At 34.6% G+C, this 25877-nt stretch overlaps 3 protein-coding genes across 3 annotated transcripts; all 3 read right to left on the bottom strand.

The window, feature by feature from the left end:
- Positions 1-2497: 2497 nt before the first annotated feature.
- Positions 2498-12483, bottom strand: LOC130944308 (AP-2 complex subunit alpha-1-like). The gene is made up of 27 exons (XM_057872578.1): positions 12038-12483; positions 10011-10142; positions 9711-9836; positions 9069-9131; positions 8887-8984; positions 8585-8792; positions 8309-8380; positions 8138-8230; positions 7919-8020; positions 7705-7802; positions 7324-7405; positions 7070-7158; positions 6883-6988; positions 6729-6794; positions 6281-6387; positions 6096-6200; positions 5874-5994; positions 5598-5792; positions 5210-5440; positions 4806-4886; positions 4494-4658; positions 4308-4394; positions 4021-4146; positions 3790-3870; positions 3608-3679; positions 3153-3232; positions 2498-3071 (listed from the first exon to the last, which is right to left on the bottom strand). Exons 1-27 carry the CDS (start codon positions 12167-12169, stop codon positions 2918-2920), a joined length of 3072 nt encoding a protein of 1023 aa, XP_057728561.1. The 5' UTR covers positions 12170-12483; the 3' UTR covers positions 2498-2917.
- A 2077-nt stretch (positions 12484-14560) lies between these two features.
- Positions 14561-17374, bottom strand: LOC130945754 (protein RETICULATA-RELATED 1, chloroplastic-like). Its single transcript, XM_057874459.1, has 7 exons — positions 17069-17374; positions 16887-16985; positions 16344-16567; positions 15795-15864; positions 15621-15703; positions 15375-15412; positions 14561-14786 (listed from the first exon to the last, which is right to left on the bottom strand). The coding sequence occupies exons 1-7, from the start codon at positions 17372-17374 to the stop codon at positions 14596-14598; spliced, it is 1011 nt and encodes a 336-aa protein (XP_057730442.1). The 3' UTR covers positions 14561-14595.
- Positions 17375-20408: 3034 nt separating this feature from the next.
- Positions 20409-24320, bottom strand: LOC130946355 (putative pentatricopeptide repeat-containing protein At3g47840). Its single transcript, XM_057875068.1, has 3 exons — positions 21937-24320; positions 21588-21658; positions 20409-21075 (listed from the first exon to the last, which is right to left on the bottom strand). The coding sequence occupies exon 1, from the start codon at positions 24272-24274 to the stop codon at positions 22085-22087; it is 2190 nt and encodes a 729-aa protein (XP_057731051.1). The 5' UTR covers positions 24275-24320; the 3' UTR covers positions 20409-21075; positions 21588-21658; positions 21937-22084.
- Positions 24321-25877: the final 1557 nt, after the last annotated feature.

Raw genomic sequence — 25877 nt, 5'->3', positions numbered from 1 at the left:
ATTTTTTCTTCAATTACAAAGGCCCTCAAATTACTGATGTCTCTATTGTCCAATTCTGAAAAAAAATGATCTATATTGATGGTACCACTTCTATACATCATCGATTCAGTGAAAAGATTGCGAAAATACTGACAAACATGAGACCTCAAGTTATCATAATCTTCTACCCACTCCCCATTAGAACCCCTGAGCTTGAGGATTCTATTTCTGCGCCTTCTTATCATAGTTCACATATGGAAGTAGCGAGTGTTGCGATCCCCTTCCACCATCCAGTTTTTCCTGGATTTTTGCAACCAAAAAGCATGCTCTTTCTCCAGGATAGTTTCCAGTTCTTCACTCAACTTCGCTTCCAGATTATCAAGGTAGTCACTTTTAACATATCTGAGAGGATTTTGAATGCCCTTGAGTCTGGCAAGAATTTACCTCTTTTGCTGGAAGATATGTCCAAACACCTGGTGATTCTATTTTTTTATTTTACTAACAAAGGATTGGATAGAATGGTTAAGGGGAAGATCCGATAGCCAATTCTCTCTCAAGAAGGAGTTAAAATCCTCATGCTGCATCCACATGAATTCAAAGCGAAAAGGTTGAACCTTGGGGGTATGCGATGTAGCAGAAGTTCTGATTAAAATCGGATGATGGCCCGACTTCACCCTAGGAAGGATTTCCACTGTAGTATTATGGTAGGTGAGATTCCATTCCACATTGCAGTAAGCTCTGTCCAGGCGCTTGAAGATTCTATCTCCGTTTTGTCAAATCGGTCCTTTCCAAGTGAATCGAGTTCCATGATAACCTAAGTCAACAAGGTTACAAGCATCCACCCATTCTTTGAAGTGACAAATTTGGTTCATATCAGCCGGGGCTCCCCCCTTTTTTCACTGGGATCACTTATGTCATTGAAATCACCACAGATTAGCCATGGGCTTTGGATTGTGGAGGTTAAATCTTTTATATAACTCTGCACCTCCCTACAGAGATTGATTTGGGGATTCGCATATACTATAGTGAGCTCCCACCTCTTCCCGTCCTCCAGAACTAGGACATGTAGTGCTTGATTATGCCTACTTATCTCTTGGACCTGAAGATTGGGGTTTTTTCATAACAACCAAATGCCCCCGGAAAACCCTTGAGCATCGACCACCATCTTGACATTGAACCCGGCTTGCTTAATTGATTTATCTGCCACCACTCCTTCACATCTAATTTCTAAGATAGCAACCATATCGGGCTTGTACTGATATACATAATTCTTCAGAGCTCCAACAAATTTTGGGCTAGCAGCCCCTCTGGCATTCCAACAGAAAATGATCATATTTGGGTGGACTAAGGATAAAAGGCCTAATGCCCGACTAAACGGGAAAAGGAGGGATCTAAGGCATCAAGGCCCATTAAGCCATATTCATGGCTTCCCCTTCAGGAGCTTCTTTCTTCTCCCATTCTAGCACTGCTGTTGTTTCTTCAGCCATAATGACATCCAATTCTGAGCCAGAGAAGATTGGGTTTTCCGAGTCAGGGGGTTTTGGATTCAAAAAGGCCTCTAGGGGGTTTCCATCACTACAGTGCCCCGGGCCGACACTGGACAGTTGGCTTGGGCTGGTTGAGGTAATTTATGAAAAACTCATTTTGTGGAGTATGGGTTCTTTTTTGGCCAAGGGTAATACGTTGAGTTGATTGTGACAGGACATTTTGGGTCTCTTAGAAAATCACTGGATTGGGTTGGGCGCTTGAGGCTCTTACCTTTCTTATTTGTCCACCTGTCAGGAATTCTCTCTGAGTGAATTCCAAAACCTCGTACCTTGATTTCTCTACCACGCCACAATTTTAGGTCCTTCTTTTTGGCTTCTCTAGTTCTCTTCCCTGGACACCTTAGTACTGAGCTCCATTTAAGGGTTTGCTGCTAGCCAATGGGTTGCTGCATGCACAAGGCGGGATTCGAACCTCCAACACTTGCTTAAGCGGACTAGTGAACTAACCATTAGACCAACCCAACTTGGTTACAACATGAACGCTACTTCTTATATGAACTTATGAAGGAACACAGGGCCCAAATACCCATTCAAAGAACTCAAACCCGCGCTTCCAAACAACCCCGATGTTTTTCAATTAAAAACCCAGCCCAAATGCTTAATCATCATTACCTACAACTAACGTCACACTAATTACCACATCAGAACTTAACAACCTTACTATCACATCTGTCACAATTCAATTTTTGTCAGCACTGTAGCATTTTTAAATATACGAGCTCTTTATAAGCTTTGGGGAAACTATACAAAAAGGTTTCAAAAACAAAAAATCTTTTATAGTGAAAATTGATAAGATGAAAATTTAATCACCATTAAAATTATAATTTATATTATATGTATATCTTACTATATTAATATAAACGTAATTATAATTACTTTTTTATTTTACCAAATTTCTCGCGTGATAAAAAATTCAAACAGTATACACGCCCACTTCAGCAACCGTAAGCTACTTAAATCACATCATGCTATTATTGCAACTATAATTTTGGAATAACAAATTCAAACGGTTACAAGTGGTTCTAATCCGAGGCAATATCTTACAAGCTATCAGGTGAAACCACAACAATCCAGGGAAACTGGGAAGGGAAAAAATATAATGAGAAAAATAAACAAAAACACCCTCGCCCAAATGATATATAAAATCTCACTTAAAAGGACAATCACTTCTGTGCAGAAAGAATCTCAAAAATGCCCAACAACATAGAAATCCCTGCTCCAACACTCCGCTGTTAAACAAGCTCAATCTCAATTCCGCCAGCCCTTGCATCATGATTGTTTATCCAACCCACACTGGCTTGAGGAGACGCTGAGTGGGTGGGTTAGGCTGTGTATAGAATTAGTTTACAACTGTGTACTGAACATCTCATGAATGAATCGCATTTATGTTGTCATAGAAGAGCAGCCAGCAATGCTCCAGGATCTGTTGGAGCGGCAGGAGCACCGGTGGGTTGAACCACTGGAGGAGTTGGAGGGGGTGGTTGTGTCGGTACTCGTGTTGCAGTGGGTATGATGATTAATTGTTCCTTGATGAATTCCTTCAACCTGCAAGCCAATATGGAAATGATAAGTAAAAGCTATCCAGTTTATTGACAGCATCGGTGAGTAAGAAACTGAATCACATACTCAAATGTTACTGTAGGGTCCCCGGAAGCAACTGTCATTCGCAGCTGGGTTCTATCTGCAGGATCTGTTTCGATTCTTATCTGCATGTCATTTACGTGCAATGTTAAAGCAACTATCTTCCTAGAGTTTCAACTAAAACTGGTTTACTTGAAATTTAATCACTGATGACTGGTGTTCAAATAGCACAACCAATCAAAAATTGAGCATCGTTTAATAAAATAGAAGCCCATATGCTCACGGGGGAAAGGGGCAAAATATAAGTCCCTTACACCCTCCGCATGGGTATTATCTATGAAAAACCAATATAAGACGATTGATAAATGAAACATGTAAGCTTCAAGTGGGTGAAAAATGCTTCCACCATTTCCCTCCTTATTTTAGGTTATTTAAAATTCATGAATATACCGTCAGGGACTTCACAGTTCGCATGCAAGATATAAGGTTCAACATCTTACTAGACAGAGCATTGCCCTTGTACTTTCTGAGTAGAATGTAGTGCTCGCAACAAGATTGTTTGGATTTGGATCCTAAAGCAGACAGATAGGAGAAACAATTATAAATAAATTAGTAACGTTAAAGTATTTCTGGGAAACAAAAAATGGAAAAAGGAGTAACAAGAGGGACTTCACAATCATACAAGCCCTGGGCAAACTGTCACATGGAAACTATTGAATAAATTTGCCATCTCGATCAGTGGAAGTGGTCTAACACCTCTGACCTGCAAAACCAACATGAAAAGTAAACATATGGACCAGAAGAATAAAGCAGCTATACCAATGATATCCAACTGTGAATTGCACATCCCCAAAATACAATCAAGTTGGCAAATATAAACTTCACATATATAATTATAGCCCAGCATACATACCACTTCTTGAAGCTTCAAAGGTGGTCCAGGAAGTGATCTCCATTGAGGGAAAAACTCTTCAGCAGATATAGATATTGGCTGAAGAAACTTATTCAGAACAGCTGGAAGGCGAAGTTTGACGTTGACCTATAAAATGACATATAAATGAATAATAAAGGATTATGAATGTTGCATGTTAGAAATAGCATTAAATACTCTATTTACCCTACAAACAAGATCAATTCCAGAAACGGAAAATCATGGATTGTAAAATCAGAAATATAGAACACAAGTTTAGAGTTGAGTACCATATCGTTTCCAAACTTGTAGGAGAAGTCGAGAACAGAAACATCTCTGCTTGGACGGAGATTAATAACTTCAAGTGGGCATTGAACCTATACAACCATCAGAGTAAGAAATTAAACAAAATTATATTTAACTTTAAAAAAATGGAAATAAAGCAAAAGGATAACAATAACATAACAGTTTCTCACCTGTGCCCGGGGAGGTATAGTTTCCGGTACTAGTGAGAGCTCCATCTTCAAATGGGTGGGAGGCAACATTATAGCTTGAACAGAGACAAGGGGAGCAGTATTCTTGTTTCCCAAGAAAAGAACCATATGCCCATGATGAGCTCTCCATTCTGCCTTAACACCAATCTGTGAAAATACATATTTAAAGGCACTAAGAATATAAGCTTGTACTATACAGGTATTCGTAAGTAAACTGCAAGTATACATAGTCTTTCTTTTTTCGTAGAAAAAAAAAAGGAAAAGAACAAAATTGCCAAAAAAATAAATATGAACCTGAATATAAGGATCCTCGTATAGAACACCACTATCCTTCATGCACAAAGCTTGAAATCTTTCAGAAATATTTCCAATTGGCTGCAGACGAAAAAGGTGGAAATTCCGAAATTACTTTACATGGCACACATACTGTCTTGCAGTAATATCTCACTAATGTTGGAAAATGGACAATGATATAGTTAAAAACTGACATGATATAAGGTCTATCATTTGTGAACTTGGTGTTAATAAAAAAATAGTTTTGGTCTAACAATGTACTTCATCATGATCCTCACTATATGTGAAAGAAAATACAAGATAAATAAAAAAAGTACAAAGGATTATTAATTTTTCAATAACACATTGGGTAAAGCAAAAGACTTCATTAGTTATTCTGGTATTCAAATCACAATGCAAGTTACCTGCACCGAATTGGCCTGCACCCCTGCAGGTACTATTGCTGTGGATTCAACCGCAGTTCCTTCCAATTCTGAAGTTGGGCTTGGTTGAGGATGTACACTGCTACTTGGGGGGCCTTCGATGGCCAACGGACCCAAGAGATCACTAAGAATATCTGCAGGGGGAGGTTGAGAATTTACTGTAGCCAAAGCCCCATTTTCCTGTGATAATCTTGGATCTGCTGGATAATCATCCTGTTTAGAAAGGACCTCAGTGTCAAACTAAGAAGTCATTCGACAAACCATTTTATGGCTAAAAAGGATGATGCTATAAACCATTTAATTAAGTCATGGTGGTATTTTAGAAAATACACAAAAAAGGGATGTTGGTGGAAAGAGATAATAAACTAACCGCATTACTGCTCATGCTGGGCATCTTTACAAGATTAAGTTGGCCAACAGACAGAGGTGGAGCTCCATTAGCTGGACGTTGGTCTTGTACAACCAAAGCATTTGATGTTTGAGCCTGCTGCTGGGCTCTCAACTTTATGGCACTTTGCTCTGCCGTATCAACCTCAGTATCTTCCGCTTTTTTAATTAATGCGGACTGAATTTTACGAAGAGTATTAATCAGGCAAGTATTACACTAATCAAACAAGATTTCTCTCAATCAAGATTGCAAAACTACCTGTCGTTCAGGGAATTTAGGCATTTCAGCCAAAATGTCCATTAAGGCTTCACCTTTTCTACTCAACGCATAATACTCCACAGCTCGTTGCTGTATTTCGACCTCAATTGAACTTTCATATCTAAAAAGAAGGAAAATGGGTTAGACGAGTCTATAGCATCACGAAAAACCATAGAACAGTGACAATTAAAAAAAATAATACAATGCAGAGGTAACTCTCACTTCTTAAATATTGACCAAATCTGATTCTGTAGTTCAGGGTCTGGTGGGTGACTGTGCATCAAAATTTTAGCATATGTTGATAGAAGGATAGAAACAGTAGAAGTCCTGAAAATAAAGTACATCTCATAAGATACCCAGGCTAATAAGAAGTAATAAGTTAAGAGGTAAGTTGTGATTCCCCTTACGATACAGTAGGAAGCTTCTCATGTATAAGGTTAAACAATTCCTTTGGGCTGCACCCAGGCCGTCTAGCTATAAGGTGCCCAAACTCTCCAAGTATATATGCGCTGACCTGTTGAAGTGTATCCAGATGTAAAACAGATATTAAGAAACTGAATAAAATCAGACACTTTTGTCATTTCACAGTGATTCAAGCAATTAAGAGTTGTTTATGTACATGCCTGCATATGTTTGTATACATATAGGAGTTGACAGAAGAAAAAAATGCATATTGATATTATGCATACTACATAACAGAATGAAATTCAACCAAAATTGGACTAATTTCACAAAGATGCAACTGTTTCCTCTAAAATGGACAGATGTCACGTTTGTAATCTACAGATTAGAAACCACAATCAGTGAATGATATATTAACAAATAAACATCATCATGGTAGTAAAGAACACAAACCTTAACCATTGTTTCATGTATGGCAGGTTTGTCAAGATACTCTCGAGCTTTTGCTGCAGCATATGGCTGATCAAAGACATAACATTCCCTGTGAATGATGTGCTGACTAACAAGCAGATATAGAGTCGATATTTAATAGAAGATTCAAACTCACCTGTAGGTCTTCATTGTTTGTAACAAACTGTACGACACGGAACCAAATGTCGTCACTAACAAAATCACCGGCCTTGTCAATTAACTGAAGGATCACATCTACGTACCTGTAACGGGATGCAGGACATGAGTACATATTATACAAGTTTTTTGGCAACACACTCTTGTAGCAGGCTTGAAAAAAATACCATGAAAGATCTGGAGCAAACTTCTCAGCAAGAATAGCTGCTTTAAGTGACAATTCCTCGCGCATTGCAAACTCTGCTGTTTTTAGATACTGCAAAGATATAAAATAGATTGATCATTTTATGCTTCATATAGAAAAGCTGCCTCCTGTCCTCCCACCACCCTTTCTTTTTTCTCCTTCTCTGAGTTGGGAAGGGGGAAGGCTATGATGATATTTCCAAATTGCAGGAATTAGTCTGGACCTAGCTCTCCATACCTGTAGTAGTTCTTCAACTATATCCTTTGCATTTGAAATATCACACATGCCATATAGCAAATCGAGAGCACGCCTCCGAATACTGTGTGCAAATCAATGTAGTTAGAAACACTAGAGTTAACAAAACTAGACATTGAGGGCAGCAGAACTAATCGAATTCGAATTTTAAGGCACTTCTAAAATTTTCAGAGAGAAGCAAGTTTAGTTAGTATTGCCTTTCCCAACTAAATTGTATTTGGCAAGACAGGAAAAAAAAATTTATAACCTAACTTAATAGCGACACCCAAGAACAGAAATGTGCAGGCTGGATTCAGCACCTAAATTGTTCCAGTAATGAGATACAAGATTAATTATTTCAACACATAGGATATAAAATGTAACCTGATGTCAGGATCCTTCAGAGAAGTAATAATCTGAGCTTGATGTTTTTTTATGATATCTTGCACATCTGTAACCATCAACATTCTGGTCATATTCTCCTGCACCACAGTAGCATATATATATCATGAAATGAGACACTACATCATCGCAGCAACCACCACACTAAAAACAAAATATATAAAAATGCGGATGAATCAAGTGTCCCCTAACTTACCAAGCCAAGATATCGAATGTTTGGTTCACGGACAGAAATAAATTTTCCAAGAAGAGACACACATTGAGTCATCATCTCCTTTTCAGCATCAAGGTGCATCACCTGAGCAAAGCAATTTGAATATAAAAAACACACTGAGAAAATTCCCCAGTAATTGAAGTTTAGCCACCAAATTCATTGTACAAATCTCCAATATATAGTGACATGCAATTAACATACCAGAGCAAGGGCTTCAAAAAGAACAGCATGGGATGCATTATTTTTGTTCACATTTTTTACAACATCAGTGCCCATTAGTATCCTTTGTAACACCTGAAATATGAATTCAAGGCTCACTAAACTTCATTAACTAAATAACAGGTTTGTATAAATTATCAAAATATGACAAACCTCAAACAATGATCTTCTGGTATTTGGATCTTCAACTGTTGGAAAGTATTGAAGAGCCCTCATTGTTTTTACCTGACATTAAGCAACATTTGGCAACAATGAAGGAAAACTTTCTGAATAAGATATAAACATTTAGTTTAATATAGCCAATAAAGACAAATTGTAAGAATAGCACACAATTTTAGCCCTAATCCCAAATAACAATAATAAAGCACAAAAATCTTCCAAAAACGAAAGCCAAGACACAAATATTATAGATGAAAGAAATTTACAGACCTGAAGCCAGGGAGATGGAATACCATAATAAGTGTATTCTTGTGGGATATCCTGGTTCCTAGCAAGGCGCTCTAAAATTTTGACGCACTTGGGAAGACAACTCCAATATGCCTCGTGGTTGTTTGATACTAACGCAACAAGAAGACTCATAGACGATGTCAAAACGCCAAGGTCTCGTTCATCCAACAGTTGTGCCATCCGATCCGCCCTTAAAGAAAAGACAATAGGGACTAATAAGATACACTTGGATAGAAGCTACAAAAGGAAAGTGTATTATAAGCAAAGTGGATATTCAGATTTACCATCCATCAACATTGACAACATCAGGATTTTTCCTGTATAAGCGTAACAAACACAATGCAGCTTTCTTTCTCACAAGCGGTCTGCAGCTACTAGATATCTAGACCACAAATTGCAGTACAAATCAATCTTTACCCATCATGCCATGTATTTGATAACAATGCAATAATGCATAATGCCTTACCAACAACTTCTGCACGTCAGGTGCTAAGGACTCAGCGAACTCTCTCCCACCAATATTTCCAACCTACAAGACAGGAAGTAGCATAGTAGCAATGACTCAAGATGGGGAAAAAATGTTATAAATGTAAAGTAAATAACATACTATAACTATTAAGTATGGTTATATAGAAAACACTCCAAAGAATGTGATTTATTTATATATAAAAAATAAAAAACTAAAATGAATACTCCAACAGCATTTAGAACAAGGAAATGTGATAAATTTGGAAATAAGCGACGAAGCAAATATTCTAAGCATGGTTCTGAGAACTAGATAGAACTGGCCGATTCAATAGGGAACCGGTGGTCCAGTTCAAGGCAAAAAACCGAGTTGCGAGCAATGCAATAAAAAAAACGGCAAACCAGTCCGGTTTTTTTAACGGTTAATTAGTTTTAAAAAAAAAAAGCCCAATTTTTTTTTTGAAAAAAAGCATTTCCATACAAAAAATATATATTATTTTATTATATTAAGTTTAACCTAGGTTGAACCTTTAAACTTTTGGCTTCACCAATTCAATAACCTATTTGGTTTTCAAAACCCTGATTCTAAGAGTACATAAAAAGAAATCCTAGGAAATGCTATCTGTTTTTTCCATTACCATACCATAGTCAATGCTAGGCACTGGAAGGTTTCATTGCGGCCAATAATATCATTGCGAACGGTATTTATTGCCAACCTGAGAAAGTCATGATTTTCATTCAGCAAACTTGATGTTACAATGTACCCAACCTGCAGTTAGTTGTGACAACATTAGAATTCATTCATTACTGTCCACATATTTTTTCTGCTAGCTACATGTATGATGAACTGAAATGATGCTTCAAAAGAATGGGAAAAAAAGAACGAATATATGATTACTCATTATGAAATGCAAAGTGCCATATAAAGGTAGGAATAAAATACCTGCTTCTCGGGATACTTTGGAGCAGATATGAGAGAAACAGCTTCCATGTGACCAAAATCCACATCATAGCCAAGCATGTATATGTAAAGCATTTTCCAAACATATTTCTTTTTCTCATATGGAGTCAAAGCCTAACGAAAGAACCAAAAGATTAAAAATTAAACAGATGTGTTACTATTGACCTTAAATAGGGTGGATTAGAGAAGCAACAAGGGCCAATAGTAATATTAACACTATCAAAGAAGGTTTTCTTTTATAATAAAAAAGCCAAGAAAAATAAGGTGATAAGTAACATTACCTGAAAAAAAAAGGACCTTTTAAATGTCAAAAACAATTTATATTTTGCACCCCGACCCCCTTTTTTTGCATTTGTATTAAAGTTGGAAAGGCTGAGTGGCTGAATACTTTTTGTCAGTTCATGCAGGAGAGGTATTAGAGATATTATATTTGTATTATGCAAGTATTGTAGAGAATAACGCATATAACCCATTTGGGAGCCCCTCTAAAATTTGTTTTTTGGAAAAAAAAAAATCCAAATCCATGCCTCACACCTCAAAGTCATGAAATACTCACCTCTCTCCAGTTCTCTATGTTTGTCTTTTCTCCAATGCTACTCAGGTAACTTGATGTCTAAAGTGTTGTGCAATGCTTTATTACTAATAACCCTTTCTTCTTTATCATGTTTATACTCCGCCATTGTCTCCCAAACCATCACAAAGATGTAACTAAATCCACCATAACTTACAAGCAATCATCAAACCCCTGGACAACCAACTATAATCCATGTAATAACCTTTGGACATCATGACAATAATTAAAGCCATGCTTTCATGCTTGCCTCCCCCCCCCCCCCCCCCCTCTTTCGTTTTTCTCTTCTCCTCCCCTCTCCCTCTCTCCTTTTCTCTAGCATTTATAGTAGGGTCGATAGGCTGTTATACATTTTGCAAGTTCAAGCTGGAGAGGCATGGAATTTTTTACTTATCTTCGGCAGGTATTTTAGTATATTTTATCATTTTTCAACATGTCCTCTATTTGCAGCAATGCCATTTGCCATAATTCCATGAAGGAATCTTGACAAGCAGCTTACTGCCATCAGTGCCATGCGCACCATCCACCATTGATAACATTAAAAAGCATTGACTTTCTATTAGAGTGAAAGTGGCATATAGTATTTCAAAGAAGCAGGATATCCAATTTACCATTTGGCTTAAATAAAAGTCTCCCATATTAATAAAATGAAAACATACATGGTAGACCAAGACTAGCTTTCATGGTTATAGATAACAAACAACACATAAAATATTAGTTATGGACTCACCAAAAATTAATTAGCTGAATACCATGGAAAATTAGTATCCATGCACTAGCTATTAAAATAAACGGTCCCAGCCATTTCTATGCCAAACCTGAATTAGGCAGCCAAAGAAAAGATCAATTAAGAACAGTTCTAACTGTACACTCTACAGGCTCCTGGGATTTTGTCTTAGATTATTGGCTAATTGCTCTGCTCTATTCAAAGACTCACCAGTCAGCCACAAGACAAGCTACACTGAGAACCTTAATTCTTTCAATCCCACTAAACCATCAGACCTATTCCATCCAAATCACATTCATTTGAATATTGGAAAAATCCAAAGCACGCTTAACATCTACATGTATCAATTCTGAGCTTGATGACTCATGACACATTCAAGCACAAACCCCTGAATAACTGACCACTGCTACAACCAAGCAATTAATCTCATCATTTCTACTTCCAGGTAGCCATTGCCTCAGAACCAATACTAGAATCAAAACCACAGAAGAAACACAAGATACTCAAACTCTCCACAAAAAGAAGAATCCTCAGCTAAAATTAACAATAGCGACAACAATAAACAAGAAATAAATAAAATCGGAATTTCGCCTTCGCAATGCAAAGTGGCAATTGAAGCAAAGGCAGCAACTAAACTAGGTTTGATTGGAAAACGGGAAACCCTAACTAACTAACTGCCCAACTAACTAACTAACTAACTAACTAACTAACCTTCTCGTTCTTGAAGCGGGTTCGGATGTTGCCGAGCTCCTTATCGACGCGGAGGCGCTCCTGCTCCTTGTTCTGGCAGTTGCGGATGTCGCTGATGAAAACCGAAAGCCCTCTCATCCCCGACAACGCCATCTTCCACCGCAGATCCCACTCTTCTTCCCTTCAGATCCACCCTCAGATTCAGATTCTGATTCTGATAATTCCGCTTCTTTCTTCGTCGAATTGACCAGCTCCGAATCCCTCAATTCCACAAGAAAGAAAGAAAAAGCACAATCGAATTGCAGAAAGGCGCAGAGGAGAGAGAAAGAGAGTAAACTCTGATACGAAACGGAACGGAGCGAAACGTTTTTTGATCTAGAAAGAGAAACTTGGAGGGAGTAGACGAAGGAGGGAGAGAGAAGGTGGACTGAAGAAAATTCAAGACACAAGAAAAATAATAATTAAAAAAATTTAAAAGCCGTCTTCACATTGCTGGAAATTTTGCCTTTATTTTTTTGCCATTTACCATTTTCAGTTCCACTGCGTCATTCTAGTTCTTTTTCTCCATTGTTTTTCCCTTCTCCTCATATATTACTGTTAATTTTCACCCGGCTTGGACCTCCAATTGGTAACTACTAATCTATGATTAATTCATTAATTAATATTTAAAGCCTCAATTTAGTTAATATAAGTACAGGCGTATGTTAATGTGTTTCAAAAAGTAAAAAATACAATATTTTTTAAAAATTAATTTGTTATTAAAAATAAAAAACAAAAATAAAATAAAACATCATAAATTTTAATTATAAATTATTATTTATGAATTTAATTTTGACATATTGTCAGTATAAAATAATTTTACAGGTGTATCCTATTACATAATATTATATCAATAAAAATAACTATTTTTTATATTAAACTATATAAATAGTCATCCAATAAAATGATTTATACTATCAATGCATCAAAATTAAACTCAATAAAAATATTGTAATTAAAGAGTTGAAATTTGTTTATTTAACAAAGAGAATAACACTTTTTAATTAAAGAAAAATATTTAAGAATAATTTGAAGTTGAAGGGATAAAATTTAAGTAATAGAATAAATTGATTATATTTATTTTTTGAATGTGTTCATTAATTTATCATTTTATTAGTTAAATTTATGTGATAATAATAAAATTGAGATAATTGGAATAGTAGATTTTCTTTAATAAATAATCTATTAGTTTTGGTATACCTCTTTCTTTTAAAAAAGAAAACTCATACAACAACTTAGAATATTCAACTATCCAAACTTCGATATGTGTGAAATGTAAATGAAAACTTCTTCTGATTGAAAGACTAATGTGAATAGCTTTTCAAACAAAGATTTTGTTCCTATGTAGCAGCATGAAATTTTTAAAATACTAATAAAAAAAAAATCAAAACGTTTAACACTTAGCATAGATTAAATTCTTCTGAAATAAAAAAATTAATAAAATAAAAAAGCAAAAATGTGTTCATCTTTAAATCAAGATAATAAAATTTCATTCGATAAAAAGTATAAATTTGATAAATGTCTTATTTTATTATTTTACTAATCCTCCTCGCTCTATAAGAATTTGTTCCAATTAGCATAGCTCGCTCGTACCGTTCCATTAGTGCGCGTAACAACATTCGACAGGTTATTAATAGAATTTCAGAGCTGTCAAGCTTAATAAAATTTTTGTTCACAGCTATGCTGGCCCCTCCCGCTATGTCTTTATTTATTATGTTGTTACCTTATGATGTAAAGCCATGTCTTGACTTTAATTAGTCCTTAATTAAGTGCCAATAGTATATATATAAATAAAATAAAATATGTAACAATGTAAGCAACATAAAGGGCAATAAAATACCCCAAAAAAGTAGTTCGGATCCAAAAAAAAAAAAGGGGGGGAATTTTAAAACTTGGACTAGAAAACACCAGTGTTTGATTGTCTGTGTGTGTTCAATTATTGAATTTAACAAGAAAGCAACTTCTATGATCAAAATTCTTTCAGTCCACCAAAATCGCAATATATACTGCACACGATTCCCCTATATATATGAACAATAATGGTCATATGAAACTATATATATGCTGCATTAATGTTATATTGTTATTAACCATCAACTAGTTTTCTCCTAAAAGTATGTAACTGAGCACTGAGCTAACAAAATGGAATTCTTAACAAAAAAAAAAAAAAAAGAAACAAAAGGACTTAGTGACCTAAATGATTGTAAACCAATCTTACATTTTCCATACTTAGATTGATAACCTAGACATATGAATTTGATAACCCTAGACCATGCCCAATTTTGTGAACTATGAAGCACGTGAACAAAAAAAGGGTTTAGCTAACATGTGCCCTTACAAATTAAAAATTTTTTAAAGAAAATTATGCAAAATTTAAATTCTCAATATATTTGTTGTGCATTTATTGAAGTAAAGCATTTAAAATTTTCTATTACTAAGGACACAAATTAGCTAATCCTTTTTAATTTTTAGCCAACCTTAGATGAAAGGCAAAAAAAGGTGCAAATGTTAAGTATAGATAATAATGGTTAAGGGGTCACTCAATGTACACCACTCCATTTGGCCCATTCTACAAACTGCATACCACCAATGATGTTGTTAATAAATCTCACAATGAAAGAGAAGAACTTTGCAATGTTTGGGTTTTTTCCAATAGCAGATGCTTCAAAAAGGAGTTCCAATCCATTAATGATTTGATAACGAGTGTTAGATGACACAGCTGCAAAGATCCCTGGTAAAAAGAGAGCAAATAACTAACCAATAATTAAGCAGACTAAATAACATTATATAGGTTGTGTTTTGTAAGTGTTTTTATACGCAATAGAGACACAAAACACACAAACACAACATAAGATTTTCTTTTTCTTTTTCAATATAAGTTTGTATTATGAGTGTTTTTATATTTTTGTTATGAAATCGTTAATAATTAATTCAAAGGTGGTGAACACATGCAAGAAATGGGAAAATCTTTACCAAAACAAAAAAGGGTCAAAGTATTATGGTTTTATTTGGCTTATGATCCCCTTGGTCTACCAAATCGATAATAACCAAAGGTTATGTTGAATCATACCATCTTGCTAGCAACTAGCAAGCTAAACAAAATATAAATATTTCTATGAAAATAAAACTGAAACAACAGCTTCTCATAATAAATGAATAAAAGAGGTTGGAAACAACACTAATATGAAGCTCTATTTAGTTTTTCAATTGCCATTTTGGAATTATGATATGTACTTATCTTTTCCATCTCTTCATCAACTGAATAAAACACACCAATCAAAAACTCAAATTCACAAAATTAAGAGAGAGTAATACATACCCCAAAGAACAGCAGTTTTCTTCAGACAGGGCTTATGTCTGTTCCAATGCAAATAAAAACAATACATCACTGCTTTATATAGGTAAACGGAAAAAAAAAATATATATATATATATATAATAATAATAATAATAACAACAACAACAATAAAAGCAATCATATTTTATTATTTCTATAAATTCTGTGACAAGAATTCAAAAGATTTAATATATAAGATATCAGGGTAGGCATATTTACATATGTATACCTTTTGGAATTCATCATTATAACATTTAAAAATCCTTGACCAATAAGAGCACTTAAAAAGGCCATGATTCCTTGCAATGCACCCTGAACAGAAAATGTGTCAAAAGAAATAAACTGCTACTACAAACAAAATTACAGTAAAAAAAGTTTTTTCCCCTCCAAAAATGTAAGGCACCTTGATGAAGTATGTGGCAATGCGCTGCTTCAGAGTGAATTTACATCCTGGCCTTTCAGCTTCGAATACACTGCATTCGAGTAGAAATTTGGTATCATATAGCATTATCAACAATGGGATTCACATTCAGCTAGATCTCTAACAAGTACACAAATTAATGGTGCACATTAGACACTTGAATTTAGTTCATGAAATTACTGTTATTCAAATGTATGTCATGTCACGTTAAATCATATCAACATTTAGCATGAAATATATGTGGTGTTAATGGCGTGTTATGTTATTGATTAACAGCACATGGGATACCACATTATTAATCATCGCTTGACATGTGATGTTATACAATATATAACAAAATAGAAACATGTCACGAAATCAATCTGTTCAAGTTAGTAGAAAAATAACTTTGACTTATCTAATGATCTTAAACGATTAATTAATACTGCACATGCATATATAGAAGTAGAGAAAATTCTTAAACAAACGTACAAACCAATCATCTTATATTTATAAAGTAGACACTCTTCTGAGTAGAGAAAATATAATAACCTGCCAGGAAGAGATGCAATAGTATGCTGAATGCCTCCAAGCAAACCTTGGGAGTCATAAGAATAATTTCCAAATCTAGCTATGGGTGATAAATTGGTCACCACAATAACGAGAGGTATAATTCCAACCACAATATCACCAATGACCAGATGAATCTCATTCCAGAAATCCTCACGTCTTTGGAGATATTCCGCAACCAAAGTACATAAGATGTCTATAAAAACCTGCACACATTAACATGAGTTCTTAAGTTCAAATTTTACGAGAAGTGCTATATGGCCAAGTTCTTGACACTTCAAAACATAATACAGAGGTCTATAGTTCAAATTTTATGAGAAATGCTATATAGCCGAAGTTATCAACACGAGATCTTAAGTTCAAATCTTATGAGAATGAAATTCTGAACGCCTCAAAACACATAGATATAGAATCAACCACGGAACGATTCAAAGTAAGATCTAAATCATTAAAGCCTGTAAAAAAATTGGTAGGAACGTATGAAGTAATTAAAAATAAAAATGGAAATGGAAATGGAAATTAAACCTCTGTTCCGAGTTTAAATAGAAAAGAAGGATCAGCTAACATTCTGGTTCTAAGCATAGGAATGTGCTTCATAAGAAACGACATTACCAGATTCGAATCCTGCAACCGTAGCACAAGAGATTTCAGCTTAACCATTATTGAATTTTGAATAACAATAATAAAGAAGATCGAAGAATGATGACCTGTAGTTGGAAGTAACGATGAAGGAAGAGTTGGCGAATGCCGGTGATCTTGGCGGCGTCCACCATATCCAGAGGAAGCTGGACACCACGAGCATTGCATTCCTTCATAACCGCTTCGAAATTCAACAACAATGCAGCGCCGGTGTCGCTGGTGCATCGGATCCTGAAAGTGCGAGCACGATGATGGAGAACGGGGAGTAATGTAGTTCTTTGTTTCAAATAAGAGGCTTTGAATGTGTAGTTCCTGTTGTTATAGTAATGAGAGTTGGAGAGAGCCAAGGGTGAAGAAAGTGCCGCCATTGCCATGTTTTCGAGTCGTTGCTGCCGTCACGCTGACGGACGGGACGACCGCACACAAACTTACTTTCCTTTTTTTTTAATTTTTTTTTCTTTCAAAATGATCTCAATCTCTGTACTGTATAATATATACCTTAATATATATTTTTTTAATTAAAATCCATCTATTCTTTTTATTTTTTTTCAACAATATCATAATCTTACAAAAAATAAACAACAGTTGTATGTTTTATTTTTAACTGAATTCTTTAATATAAACAGAATAAACAGAAAATTAGGAAAGTTCATTGCACAAAGCTGGGTCAAAGCTTCAGGAGAAAAAAACTGTAATAAGTATTTAATCATTTAATGTATTTATTTAGGTGAGTTCTTTGACTTCTTTCGTTTTCGTAGTATGATTTTAAATGGTTAAGAATAATTATGTGTAGATTGACAAATAATCTTTTAACATGTGGCATGTATGGTAACCTATAAAACAGTGTACTAAGGAAGGAATGTGGAACACGACAAACATTACAGCGACAAATATAAAGATTGGCCTCCAGAAAAGGAATTTTTGTGAGATGGGCCATTGGAGGGGATTGAAAAAGAAAAGGGGGACTGGCCAATAACAGGGAAAAAGTGGTATTAAATAATAAAAATGATAATATCAAAAAAATAAATAAATAAATAAAAATGATGCAGTAAATAATTGTATTCAACTATTTGTAATATTTTGCCGAATTAATGCAATTTGTAACAAATAATAAATCAAATCATATTGTTACAAAAAAAATCTATCTATATATTTTGATTTATTTTAACTTAAATAAAAAAATAATTTATTCTATTGACTATTTCTGGTGGAGACAAGAGACACAAGTAACTGAGACAAGAACCAATTTGATTTTATGCCAGACAGATCCACCACTGAAATAATATACCTATTAAGAAGGATAATGGAAAGGTATCGTGGTAATAAAGATGATCTACATATGATGTTTATTGATCTGGAAAAAACCTACGACAGGATGTCAAAGGAGGTCTTAGGTTTTAAAAAAGAAGAGAATAATGATCACATATATTCATGCAATTAAAGACATGTATGATAGGACTACAACTAGTGTGAAGACTCAAGGTAGTGTGACAGAGAAATTTTCTGTTGGTATAGGATTACATTATAGATCATCCTCAAATCCATACATTTTCACATTAGTCTTGAAAGTACTCACAGAACATATCCAAGAGCCTGTATCATGATGCATACTTTTTGCATATGATATCGTCCTTATGGGAGAGTCAAAGGAAGACCTAAATAAGAAGTTGGAGTTATAGAGAGAAGCCCTATAAGTATATGGTCTGTGCATAAGCTATAACAAGACGGAATATATGGAATGTAAATTTGGCCTGCGAGGAAAAAATTCTAATATAGAGGTGAAGATTGGAGATAATATCCTATAAAAAGTTAAGAGTTTTAAGTATCTTGGGTGCATCATATAGGATAATGAAGAGATTGAACAAGAGCAGGTTGGTCAAAATGGCAGAGTGCATCTGATTATATATGTGACAAAAAAGTGTCTTTAAAATTTAAAGGTAAATTCTATCGCACTACTATCAGACCGATTATGCTTTATAGTACAGAGTGTTGGGCGGCCAAAAGGGAGCACGAATATAAGCTAAGTGTGACAGATATGAAGATGTTGAAATAGATGATTGGTTATATGCGATTGGATAGAATAAAGAATGAAGATATAAGAGAGAGGGTTGGAGTAGCATCTATTGTGGAAAAGATGGTAGAATCGCGTCTCATGTGGTTCGAACATGTGAGAAGAAGACCGACAGAACACCTAGTCAGGAAAGTGAATGAGATGGAAGATAGTCAAGGGTTGAAAGGTAGAGAAAGATCTAAGAAGACCATCCATGAGGTGGTCAAACGAGATTTACATGTAAACAATCTCTTTATAAACATGATATATAATAGAGCTCAATAGCATTGTTTGATTTATGTAGCCAACCCTACTTAATGAGACAAGACTTTGTTGTTGTTGATTATTTTTAGCGGAATTGATGGAGGCATGGTGCATGAAGGCACACATGAACCAATACCAAGAAACTAAACATGATGTGAATGGATATCATTTAATCGTAATTATGTCACTGATTACAAATTGATACCTTAATCTATGTAGAGTATTTTATCCAAATATTGTTACTATAAACAAAATATATATTATTAATATTATATATTATATAATTATAAATTTTTAATATTATAAAATAAAAAATAGTTTAATTTATTTTACAATAATATTTATTTTAGAATTACTTTGAATTATAAACTATTTTAACATTTTTATTATTTGTATAATACATTATAAATACTATTTATTTTCTAATTTATTTAAGTTACAACTATGTATGAATGAAGTATTCTGTAAAAAATTACATTGAACTATAAAGACGATTTTGTATATAAGAAAAGGTTAAAAACAAAAAATTTTTTTGACCTAAACCATAACAAATAAAATTGTACTTAACCTTTATATATATATATATATATATATATATATATATATATGATAATAATATAACCAAATAGCTACAAGGTACAAAGCTATCCAATCCTTCTTCTCGTTCTTCTTTACTGGCCCTTCCCCCCAAGCATCATAACATCCCCTTGTGTTCCCATGCCATGTCCAGCAAAAACATTTAATACTAGATTAATTATTGCACCTAATATCAAACAATTTCACACATATAGAATTAACAACAAAAAGAGAATTCTGAAAAATTTAAAATAGTAGTATGGCCTCTAGCAATGCCGATAACTACTCATGTAATTAGAAATAGAGTTCATAATAATCTCATTTATTAAATTATTTAATAAAACATAAAATTAAATAAATTCCATCTTTAAATTTCTAATTCAAATCTAAATCCTGGTTGCACAAAAAATTATTGAATTTCAATTCAAAGTTCAGAAGAAGTTTTAGAGGATTCAAACAAATCCTAAATTTTTAAATAAAGAGTTGCACAAATAATTGAACAGAAATACAAACTCAGAAGATTAATAATTTCAAACAAATGAATAAACCCTAAACCCTCAAATATTGAAGAAACTAAAGAAACTAATCCGAGAAAGGGATTTGGTACAGAAGGTGGCGACAAACAAGGGGTGGTGACGACAGAAGAAAAGAATGACGCGGCGGTGGCGATGAGGCTGCGGGAGCAGCAACGATGAGCGGCGAAAAGGCTGTTGGAGGCAGCGACGACGCTGCTGGTGGTGGTGACAATTCTGCTGGAGGCGTCAAAAATGAGGAAGACTGATTTGGAGGTCACGACGATGATGAACAAGGGTGGAGCAGGAGGTGGCGATGCTATTGAACGAGCACAGTGCAGGACACGGCGCCGATGAGGCAGTGACAATGAGTGAGTGGGTCTGATTTTTGTACCTCAAATTTTTTAAATTTTTTGAAGAAGAATCGGAGAGTCCGATTTTTGTCTAGAAATCGAATAATCTGATTTTTATACTTCTCAAAAATTGAAGGGTTCAATTTCTGTATCCCAAATTAAACGGTGTCACATTTGAGATTAATATCCCAATAATCCATAATCCAAAAAAATACTATTATCAACCCAATATACAAAACAAAAATAATCCAGAATAACACTATTATCAACCTATAACCTTGAGGTTACACAAAGACAACTCAACCTTTGCTCCAAAGCTCCTTTCGCAAAAAAAAAAAAAAATAAAACAAAAAAATTAGTACACATCAAAATAAACCTAGATGAACTATGTTTTTTACCTACAACACACAAACTTCATATATACCAGAGGCAACCCACTGTTTCCGTAAAGAATTTTTATTAAATTGGAGGTGACTGCTATGACCTAAAAGGTGGTATCTAATTTGCCCAAAAAAAAAAGTTAAAAATCAATATTTAATTTAAAAAGTAAATAATTTTTAAATATTTAAAATTTACTATAAAAAGTAAATTAGACAAAATTTAGACCATAGAATTCTTAATTGGAATATTAGTTCAAAATTGTGAATGTGGTTTTGTGTAAAAGCCAACTTTGCTATTCTCTTCAGTCCCCTGCATATCTCGAATTACGTTAGTTAATTTCTAGATTCATTGCATCAATAGAAAAATTGGCTTCTGACGTTATATGCATAGACTCATTCCATGCCAACAATAGAAAGCTAATTTTATCAATAATGCATGAGGGAATGCATACCTGTGCCAGAAAAAGAAGGGTCTTGAGGCAAAGTTAACTAGTAAAGCTTTATTCCAGTATCGATCGTATTCCTGCAAATGGTAACACATGGATAGAATATTTTTTTTTATTATGAATCACCAGCCAAGTTATTCAACAATAAATTTCACAGCGAGTGATCTCTAAGGGTACTGTACAAATAAAAAGAATGCATAAATTCACAAGAAGCAAAACTAATATTTACAGGAAGATGGAAATCATATGCTGTTTTCATCAATGAAAAATTACCTCTTGATTAATTTCTTACATCCCTTAAAAAATATCTTTGAAGCCATTTAAATGATGTCTCAGTTTCAAATTCCATACGAACCTGGTATACGCTGGATTTTGAGTGTTCAAGTGATTGCAGTTAGGCAACCAATTCCCAACAATCATTTGAAATCTATGTAATGTAATGAATGCTAATGGAAAAATTGTAATTGTAGCACAAGCACGATGATAGAAAATTTAGCCTGTTGCTAATCTTCAACATCTTCACTTGAACATGTTTCCAGCAAAGAATCTCCTCTTCTTGAACTTAGTAGTTTTAAAATGGTTATGATATCTTCGCTCTGCGGATGAGACTGATCCGCAGAAACAAATGAATGCAAGTGATCATTGACATTTATCCAAGACCAACCAGGCTCTTTTATTACCCCCTTTGACTTCATTAGCTTCCTTATGTGTGCAACTTCCTCCCATCTCCCCTTGGCAGCATATATGTTAGCCAGGGTGATGTGAGTTCCTGCAGAATTCGGATCCAAAGAAAGTATTCTTTCTGCTGTTCGTCTTCCTCTGTCAACATCCCCATGAACCCTACATGCTGTAAGTAAGGTAGACCACACAACATCATCACTATGAAAAGGCATGCTTCGTATCATAAGCTCAGCTTCACTCAATCTTCCTGCTCTGCATAGAAGATCAATCATGCAACCATAGTGCTCTTTTGAAGGACTGATCTGGTACTCGTCAGTCATTGACATAAAGTAGTGGAAACCTTGATCAACCAATCCAGCATGGCTACAAGCTGTCAAAACCCCAATGAAAGTCACATAGTCCGGTTTTAAACCAATACTGGGAATCTTCTCGAATAAACGAATTGCCTCTTGGCTGGATCCATGTTCAGCATACCCATTGATCATGGCTGTCCATGATATAATGTCATTAGTTTTAGTCCTATCAAATACTTTAGAAGCTTCTTTTAGACTCCCACATTTTGAATACATACTAATTAGTGCACTATGAACCATTGCTTCATGATCCAGGCCAATGCATAGGACATGAGCATGCAACTGCTTCCCAGGCTCAAGAAGCGCCATGCTTCCACTCACACTAAGCAAGCTAGCAAGAGCAAATTCATTCGGTTTTGGCCCTTCCCTTCTCATCCATGATAGATAGTCAAAAGCTTCTTTTGCACAACCTGCTTGAGAATAAACTGCAATTATAGTGCTCCAAGAAATAATATCTTTTCTAGCCATACTACAAAACACCATTGAAGCCAAAGTTAACATCCCACATTTCGAATAAAGTGTAATGAGGGAATTCGACACTGACAAGGCATCCACCAGACCTAGACGCAATACATGGCCATGTATCTGCTGGCCCCATTCTTTAACAGCAAGATTCGCACATGCAGAAATTACTGCTGCAAAAGTGTATTGATTGGCACTAACCCCTGATTTTCTCATCCTTCTAAATGCATCCACTGCATTCTCTACTTCTCCCGTCTGCACATATGTTGTAATAAGGGTTGTCCATGAAACTACATCTGGCATCCTCATTTTTTTGAACAATCTCATGACATAACCTGGTTTTCCACATTTATTATACATGGAAGCAAGAGTATTAATCACAAACAAGCTCTCATCAAACCCTTGTTTTATTGTTTGTGTGTGAATAGCTTTCCCACAATCTAAAGAATTTGAATCAGCAGATGCTTTCAAAGCGATGGCGAATGCATATGAATCACAACTCACTTTTGATCTCCACATTTCAGAGAAGTACAATAATCCCTCTCTACTATAACCACCATGAACAAGCCCCGCAATAATGGACGTCCAGGATACCACGTTTCGGGTTTCCATTTCTTGGAAGACTCTGCAACCTTGCTCTACTTTGCCTACTTTCATGTACATGTCCACAAGTGAACTGCTGACAAATACCGAGTCTACCAAACTTGACTTCACAGAAAATCCATGCAATGATTCTCCAAAATATATGTTCATGCCAAGAGCACAAGCCTTGAGTGCAACACTAATCATAAACTGGTCTTTTTGAAGACCAGGCTGGATCCATAAATTTAAGAACAAGATCAACGCTTCAAAAGGGTCTGAAGAATTGACATAACCAGCTATTATCGTGGTCCATGAAACCTCATCTCTGTAAGGCATTTTATCAAACATGTGCCTTGCTTTATGCAGTTGACAACGTTTCACAAGTTGCTTCAGTTCGGAGTTAAGGTCAACCATATTATGAACAAAATGGGGCGTGTTTGGATGGACGGAAAATGAAGAGGCACATCGATTATGCTCCCAAACACGTCCACGGACGCCTTTTGTGCTACGCAAAACGGCATCCTGCGGCCGCCATAATCGGAGGAGAGAGGCTGCGGAGGAAGAAAGGCGGGGGAGCAACAGAAGGAGGAGGAGAAGCGGAGAGGAGGAGGGCATGAATGGAAGAGGAAGTTCAGTGCTCTAACCACCATGTGAGGCTTAAAAGGTGAAGAAGAACGGTGAAAGAGAATAAGAGGAAAGAACATTATAGTAGTTCTATTCGGAGAAAAGATTCCCAAAGAAATAAAGAATTTGATTTTGGTGATCTAGTTAACATTTTTTCTCTAGTTGATTTGAAGATATTTTTTATTGATAGCTTATTTATTATACTATCAAAGGTCTTTTTAAGTAATATTTTAGTTAGAACATCAATTAATTATTCTAAAATTAAAATATATGAGATGTAGATTTATTCTCTTTTAATTTTTTTAATAAAATATTTGTCAACTTCAATATGTTTAATTCTGTCATATAAGATTGGATTATGAATAATAAAAATGACAAATTTATTGACACAATATAATTTTATTGGTGGAGAAATAAGAACCTTTAATTTTTGTAAGAATTTTTTTATTTATAGTACTTCACATATTTCATAAATTATTCTAAATTCAGTTTCTGCACTAATTCATATTACAACATTTTATTTTTTACTCTTTTAATTAATCAAATTTTCTCTAATAAAAGTATAATATTTTATCCATGACACTCCCAACTCAACCTGCATCTATATAGGCTTCTATTTGAAGATGTCTATGATTTTTGTAGATTAATTCTTTTTTCAGGCAACTCCTTCAAGTACCTTAGAATTTTAAAGACAGTATCTATATGTTCTCGTCTAAGTAAATGTATAAACTGACTTATTATACTCACAGCAAAGGTTATATCCGAACGTATATAGGATAAATAAATTAGCCTCTTTACTAACCATTGATATTTACCTTTGTCCATTACATTTTCTGGTTTAACTGGTTTCAATTTTAAATTAGTATAAATATTTCATCAACTTTACAACTAAGTAATCCCGTATCTTTTAAAAGATTTAGGATATACTTTCGTTGGTTTATAAAAATGTCTTTCTTAGCGATTCAATTCCAAAGAAATATTTTAATGAGCCAAATTTTTTTATTTCAAATGATTTGGCAAAATTTTAAATCTTTTAGTTTCAAAACATTATCACCTGTCAGAATAATATCACCCAGATATACAAAAGATAATAATTTTATTAGCTGTTGTATGTTTATAAAAAAGTGTATGATCAACTTGGCTTTGAGTAAAATCAAGTCCCTTTACTACCATTTCAAGTCGTTCAAACTAAGCTCTCCAGGATTGTTTCAATCCATAAATTTTTTTTTTAGTTTACATACTTTATTTCTTCCTAATTCAGCCTCAAATTCAGATAAAAATTTTATAAACACCTCTTCTTCTATCTCCCTATTCAAAAAAGCATTATTTACATTTAATTAATGTAAAGGTCAATTATAATTTACAGCTAGAGATAAAAAAATTCAGAGAGTTAAGTTAAGTTAGCAATTGGAGTAAAGGTCTCTTGATAACAATAATGGCCATCACAGCAACTCTTACTCAAGGTATGTGAACTCTACGTCTTGATTTTTATTGACTCCTTCGTACCCACGTCAAGACAGCAATTCAAACCATTTTCATAATATTCTACCAACTTTGACGAATCAAAGCCACTGTTTGCTTTGGTTCTTGATTT

The sequence above is a fragment of the Arachis stenosperma genome, chromosome 8 (assembly GCF_014773155.1).
Source record: "Arachis stenosperma cultivar V10309 chromosome 8, arast.V10309.gnm1.PFL2, whole genome shotgun sequence".
In the NCBI taxonomy this organism is placed as follows: domain Eukaryota; kingdom Viridiplantae; phylum Streptophyta; class Magnoliopsida; order Fabales; family Fabaceae; genus Arachis; species Arachis stenosperma.
The sequence above is the reverse complement of the archived record's forward strand: the minus strand, read 5'-3'. Positions and strand labels throughout refer to the sequence as shown.

Excerpts from the sequence above, each read along its gene's own strand:
- LOC130944308 (XM_057872578.1), bottom strand. The coding sequence starts at position 12,169 with ATGGCGTTGTCGGGGATGAGAGGGCTTTCGGTTTTCATCAGCGACATC. Across the intron at positions 6,201-6,280 it reads GAGAAGCTTCCTACTGTATC|GACTTCTACTGTTTCTATCC; the intron begins GTAAGGGGAATC and ends CTTTATTTTCAG. Across the intron at positions 5,995-6,095 it reads ATTTGGTCAATATTTAAGAA|ATATGAAAGTTCAATTGAGG; the intron begins GTGAGAGTTACC and ends CCTTCTTTTTAG.
- LOC130945754 (XM_057874459.1), bottom strand. The coding sequence starts at position 17,374 with ATGGCAATGGCGGCACTTTCTTCACCCTTGGCTCTCTCCAACTCTCAT. Across the intron at positions 16,568-16,886 it reads TATTTAAACTCGGAACAGAG|GTTTTTATAGACATCTTATG; the intron begins GTTTAATTTCCA and ends TAATGTGTGCAG. Across the intron at positions 15,413-15,620 it reads ATAATGATGAATTCCAAAAG|ACATAAGCCCTGTCTGAAGA; the intron begins GTATACATATGT and ends GCATTGGAACAG.
- LOC130946355 (XM_057875068.1), bottom strand. The coding sequence starts at position 24,274 with ATGCCCTCCTCCTCTCCGCTTCTCCTCCTCCTTCTGTTGCTCCCCCGC.